At 49.5% G+C, this 6,287-nt stretch overlaps 1 protein-coding gene across 1 annotated transcript; it reads left to right on the forward strand.

The window, feature by feature from the left end:
• Nucleotides 1-733: 733 nt before the first annotated feature.
• LOC112122401 (ADP-ribosylation factor 5-like) lies at nt 734-1,300 on the forward strand. The gene is given in 1 exon segment (XM_024221212.2): nt 734-1,300. A coding segment is annotated over 1 exon segment (543 nt). The 5' UTR covers nt 734-757.
• Nucleotides 1,301-6,287: the final 4,987 nt, after the last annotated feature.

The following is a 6,287-nucleotide window of genomic DNA, read 5'->3' on the forward strand; positions in this document are numbered from 1 at the left end:
TGCATCTACTGGCCTACAACTGACATCAAGATAACGTACACAATGACTTAATACTTGCCCATTTGCATCGGTCCGTTCATCAGCCATGTATGCAAATTTTTTGAATGTGGTGAGAGACTTCTTCACTTTTTCAACTGTTGAGTCTTTCGCTGTTGCACCATATGCTTCTAGCCAGTCAGTTGAGTTTCTTGCAGAAAGATAGTGAGCATTTGCTGGTCTTGTTCAGAACCAGTGTTCAACTTCAGGATGAACAAGTGACAATGCACTTAACATTGGCCTCCAGTTTATAGGGTGTGGTATCTCTTGCTTAAATAGAAAGTATGATGCCACAACCATGTTTGTTCACATGTCTCTTGAGGTTCCACCCAGCTCACAGTGATTTCAGCTGAGCTCTCAGTGGGGGAACCTTGCTGCTAGTGCAGACTGGGCCCTCTCTTCCACTTAGACCTGATTATCAGTGAATTCAGCTGTAGTGGTCACTTAACAAAACAAAAGACTATCTATGGAGCCTAATCAGCTCTGTCTTTAAACAGTGGAGAGGGGCAGGTCAAATAGTACTTGTGACTCAGGCAGACCATCAAGTAAAACACCTGTCCCCACCCTCTCTCTTGATGCCCTCAGTCAGCACAAGCGAAGTACAGTTCTACTGCCCTTTACTCATACAATAAGAATAACAACATTTCATTCTCCCCCTCCCCCCACAGCGGCGGTATTGGCAGCCTCGGGGCTCGTAGCGCGGCCTCCGCCTCCCGCCGCCATGGGCCTCACGGTCTCCGCCATCTTCTCTCGGATCTTCGGCAAGAAGCAGATGCAGATTCTCAAGGTCGGCTTGGACGCTGCTGGTTAAACCACCATCCTGTACAAGCTAAAGCTGGGCGAGATCGTCACCACCATCCCCATCATCGGATTCAATGTTGAGACAGTGGAATACAAGAACATCTGCTTCACCGTCTGGGATGTAGGTGGCCAGGACAAAATCCGACCCCTGTGGAGACATTACTTCCAGAACACACAGGGCCTCATATTTGTTGTGGACAGCAATGACCGAGAGAGAGAGCAGGAGTCTGCAGATGAGCTACAGAAAATGCTGCAGGAGGACAAGCTGCGGGATGCAGTCTTGCTGGTGTTTGCTAACAAGCAGGACATACCCAATGCCATGGCAGTGAGCGAGCTGACCGACAAGCTGGGCCTGCAGACGCTCCGCAGCAGAACCTGGTATGTGCCAGCAATGTGTGCAACCCAAGGCACTGGTCTCTATGATGGACTGGACTGGCTATCACACGAGCTCTCCAAGCGCTAGAACTTGAACCTTGAGGACTCTTCAGCCAGCTCCACTAGCCGTGCTCCTGCCTTCTGCTGCCCAGACGGCACTTTCATGCTAACCATCCTACTCAACTGAATGTGTTCTTATTAAGTGGAGCCTGTCCCATGTTCCAGCGGGGCCTGTTGGAAAGAAGGGAGGGAAGTGGTGGGGGCCGGGTGTGTCTAAGCACTGAGCGGGTGGCGGTGTTCCAGTTATCTCCATTGGCAGCTTGTGGGGAAAGCCGTAGGTAACTGCTTCGACCGTCACAACACTGCAGAACAGAACCGTTTCTCCTTTTTATCCTTCCACAAACTTATAATTGTTTCTCTTGGGGAGGGTGGGTGGGGCTGGGCTGGGCTGGGACTCTGGCTGTGTAATGTGCTATTGTATATTTAGTAATAAAACTCCACCAGTTTGTATAAAAAAAAATGGGGAGGGAGGGATAGCTCAGTGGTTTGAGTATTGGCCTGCTAAACGCAGAGTTGTGAGTTCAATCCTTAAAGGGGCCATTTTGGGAACTGGGGTAAAAAAAAAAATCTGGGGGTTTGAGTAGGGGGTTGGACTAGATGATCTCCTGAGGCCCCTTCCAACCCTGATATTCTATGATTCAAATGATTTATAACCCAACCCCAGCCAAAATCTATCACTTGGGCAACACAGCTCTGTTTGCTGGATACCTAGGTAGATTAGGTGTGAATGTAAATACAATCTGGTCCTGAAGCCTTTCCCCCCAGCTCATCACTAGCTGTCAGGGAGAGCTCATTTAAACTTTGCTTACAAATCATAATTTGGCCAACATCACCGAAATGAATGCACTGACATCATAAAAACAAAAGCTGTATAAGGAAGCTAGTCTATATTCATACTTTTCAAATCTATTATACTTTTTCAGATACATATATTTTATCATACACTTTATATGCTGTTAAAGTATGTATTAATGTTTCAATTTCAATTCAAATTTCCAAACAATCACTAAATTGGCAACACTGCATGTAACTAATACACAAAACTGGGGGGGGGATGTTGGGGAAATTCAGAAGGGGTGTAGGGGGGGTGTAGGGAAATCCTTGCTGCTATGACCCTACAGAGACATGTGACCAAGTTGCCTGGTACTGGCTCCATCATAGAATACTAGTGTTTTTCCACTGAAAGGTGTGGGAACTAAAGTTGGAGACAAAGGGTTCCCGCCATATGCAAAAGCTATTTAAGGCAGGGGAGTGACATCATCATGTTTCTTCACTGACTTCCCTCCCAAAGGAGACTCTTGGAAACACCTGAGGAACAGGGACTGAACTGGGGGAAAAGGACTGAACCCAGGCTAGAGGGATTTCTAGACTGTGAAAGAAATACCTGGGGGTTTAAGCTGCAAGTGCAGCTTTCCCTCAAGAGCTTCTGCAAACTGCCTAAACCAACAATTAGGGTGAGAATTTGCTACTCATATCCAATTTCTTTAGTATATTAAGCTTAGATTGCATTTTTGCTTTATTTGCTAGGTGATCTGCTTTGATCTGTTTGCTATCCCTTACAATCACTTAAAATCTATCTTTTGTAGTTAATAAATTTATTTTTCCTTTGTCTAAAACCAGTGTGTGTGTGTGAGTCATTGCTTGGAACAGAAAGCTGTGTATATCCCTCTCCACATTGAGGGAGGGGGCAAATTTTATGAGCTTACACTGTACAGTTACCTGTGCAGCGCAAGATGGTATAATTTTGGGTTTACCCTTCAAAGTGGGGTGTGCACTTGAGTAACTGAGCAGTTCCTTAGCTGAGCCTTCCCACGCTGAGCTGATCTCAGCATCTGTGTGTACCTGCAGTTGGGAGTATCCCTACCTGTATGTGTGCTGGAGGGGGCTTGAGGACCTGTCACTGAAGCACAGTGTAAAGGAAGCACAGGCTGGTGGGCCAGTCAGGCTCAGTGGTACCTCAGTTCCAGGTGGCACCCCAGGGAGAATCCATCACACCCAGCACCCAGAACCAGTCCCGTTCCCAGCACCCGGAACCTCTCCTGTTCCCAACACCCAGAACCTCTCCCGTTACCAGTACCCAGAACCGCTCCCATTACCAGTGCCCAGAACTGAGAAAGTTAAGAGTGAGTTGATCAGAGTCTGTAAGTACCTAAATGGGGAACAAATATTTCTGAATGGGCTCTTCTATCTAGCAATAAAAGGTCTATAAGGTGGATAGACCTTTAAGGTGGATAAAGGTCTATAAGGTGAAAAGACCTTTAAGGTGGATAAAAGTCTATAAGGTGGAAAGGTCTATAAGGTGGATAGAAAAGTGGCTAGATTCTCGGGCTCAACAGGTAGTGATCAATGGCTCGATGTCTAGTTGGCAGCCGGTATCAAGTGGAGTGTCCCAGGGGTCGGTCCTGGGGCCAGTTTTGCTCAACATCTTTATTAATGATCTGGATGATGGGATGAATTGAACCCTCAGCAAGTTTGCAGATGACACTAAGCTGGGGGGAGGTAGATATGCTGGAGGGTAGGGATAGGGTCCAGAGTGACCTAGACAAATTGGAGGATTGGGCCAAAAGAAATCTGATGAGGTTCAGTAAGGACAAGTGCAGAGTCCTGCACTTAGGAAGGAAGAATCCCATGCACTGCTACAGGCTGGGGACTGACTGGCTAAGCAACCGTTCTGCAGAAAAGGACCCAGGGATTACAGTGGATTAGAAATTGGATATGACTCAGCAGTGTGCCCTCGTTGTCAAGAAGGTCAACGGCATATTGGGCTGTATTAGTAGAAGCATTGCCAGAGATCGCGGGAAGTAATTATTCCCCTCTATTTGGCACTGGTGAGGCCACATCTGGAGTATTGTGTCCAGTTTTGGGCCCCCACTACAGCAGGGATGTGGACAAATTGGAGAGAGTCCAGCGGAGGGCAACAAAAATTATTAGGGGGCTGGGGCACATGACTTACGAGGAGAGGCTGAGGGAACTGGGGTTATTTAGTCTGCAGAAGAGAAGAGTGAGGGGGGATTTGATAGCAGCCTTCAATGACCTGAAGGGGGGTTCCAAAGAGGATGGAGCTCAGCTGTTCTCAGTGGTGGCAGACGACAGAACAAGGGGCAATGGTCTCAAGTTGCAGTGGGGGAAGTCTAAGGTGAATATTAGGAAACACTATTTCACTAGGACGGTGGTAAAGCACTGGAATGGGTTACCTAGGGAGGTGGTGGAATCTCCATCCTTAGAGGTTTTTAAAGCCTGGTTTGACAAAGCCCTGGCTGGGATGATTTAGTTGGGGTTGGTCCTGCTTTGAGCAGGAGATTGGACTAGATGACCTCCTGAGGTCTCTTCCAACCCTAATATTCTACGATTCTATGATTCTAACATGATCCCTGCTGAATGTTGAAGCTAAACAAATTCAGACTGGGAATAGTTTACCAAGGGCCATGGTGGATTCTCCCTCACTAGCAATTTTAGACTGGATTTATCTTATGCTCTAGTTCAAACAGGAACTATTTAGGGGCAGGTCTCTGGCCTATGTTGCACAGGAGGTCAGCCTTGATGATCACAGTGGGCCCTTCTGGCCTTGGAATCTATGACTGTATGAATTGCTGCCCTTCCCAGCGCCCAGAGTGATTCCCAGGGTGTGTCTATATGGGAAGAGGGGTGTGTTCCGAATTCGAATTAGCCAGCACAGGGCACATAACAGTGAAGACAGGGCAACTTAGCTTTAACTCAGGTGAGGCACGTTTGTCAGGGGATCTTTTTATAAACTTTTCTTCATCTCTTCGTGGGCTCTGTGGGCTCCTTCCCCCTTACCCCCAGCTCATGCCATCTGTGAGCGAGTGGGCGGGATGAGCCCTGATTTGGACACATCAGAAATTCTACGAAATTGGGGCCCTGGCATGAGGTTCTGCTGTGCAGCCAGATAGCTGGGGTAACTGTCAGGCACCGTGGCCTGGCAGCACAAAGCAATGAAATTAATAGGCAGCATTTCCTGGGTGCTGCACAGGCTGTCTGCAGTGAGCGGATCCAGCTCCGGGACAAGTGAAGAACCCAGAGTCTGGCTGGCGAGGAAACGCTGAGGAACCTTCCCTTCCCTGAGCTCTTCCCAGCAACAATGACCAGATCGGGTTTTTTTTTTTTTTTTTGCCACTTGGAGCAGCAAAAACGCTGGAGCCGGCCCTGGGTCTCACCCATATGACCAACCACCTGCCATTAAATCAGAAGCCTGATCCATGAGTTTTCATCCCATGGCAGGTGAGAGTTGGCTCCTGGCTGGCTCAGAGCTAGGGCCAGAGGGTGCAGCCGGCGAGAACTGACCACAGGGCTCCGTGCAGCTCCATTAGCAATGGTCCTGCTGGCAGCTCCAGCTCCCGCTCTCACCAACAGAGCTAAGGGAGAGGGGAACCCTAGGCTGAGATTGCAGGGCTTGGGTCAGGACTGAGGGGCACTGGCAGAGCTGTTTGTGGGGACCCCAGAGCTGGAGCACTGAGCAATCTGAGGGTCTCATTCTCTTGCCATGGCCCTACCCGGGTAGTTGGGCTGGGCATTGGGAAGGTGCCACCCCAGGCTGCAGAGTTCCCAGAGGTGCTATTACAGCCTATAATGTGTCCAGTGCAGGGTAGAAAAAGGGAAGGTGTGAACCCTCAGCCCCTCCCTGCTCCACCCCCCACCCAGCCCCCCTATGCTGCTCCACAGGGAGCCCACACAGAATGGGGCACTGTTCCATGCAGAGGGTACACTGCCTACCCCTCACCCCTCCGCTGCCACAGCCTGTCCTTGCCCTGGCTGATTCTCCAGCCAGCAACCCGCCATGGGCAGAACGCACCCCTGTGCAGGACAGTGCGTTAGGACATGACAGAAATTCCAGGAAATTGGGGCCTGCCCAGGCATGCGGTTCTGCTGTGCAGCCAGATAGCTGGGGTACTGGCAGGCAGCACCTCAGCCTGGCCAGCGGCAGCACCGTGGCCTGGTATGCAAAGCACAGGCTGTCGCACCTCTGGGGCGTTGCAAATTAGAGTCCTGGGTACTGC

This window comes from Terrapene carolina, unplaced genomic scaffold, assembly GCF_002925995.2.
Source record: "Terrapene carolina triunguis isolate 2854851 unplaced genomic scaffold, T_m_triunguis-2.0 Scaffold1054, whole genome shotgun sequence".
NCBI lineage: Eukaryota > Metazoa > Chordata > Testudines > Emydidae > Terrapene > Terrapene triunguis.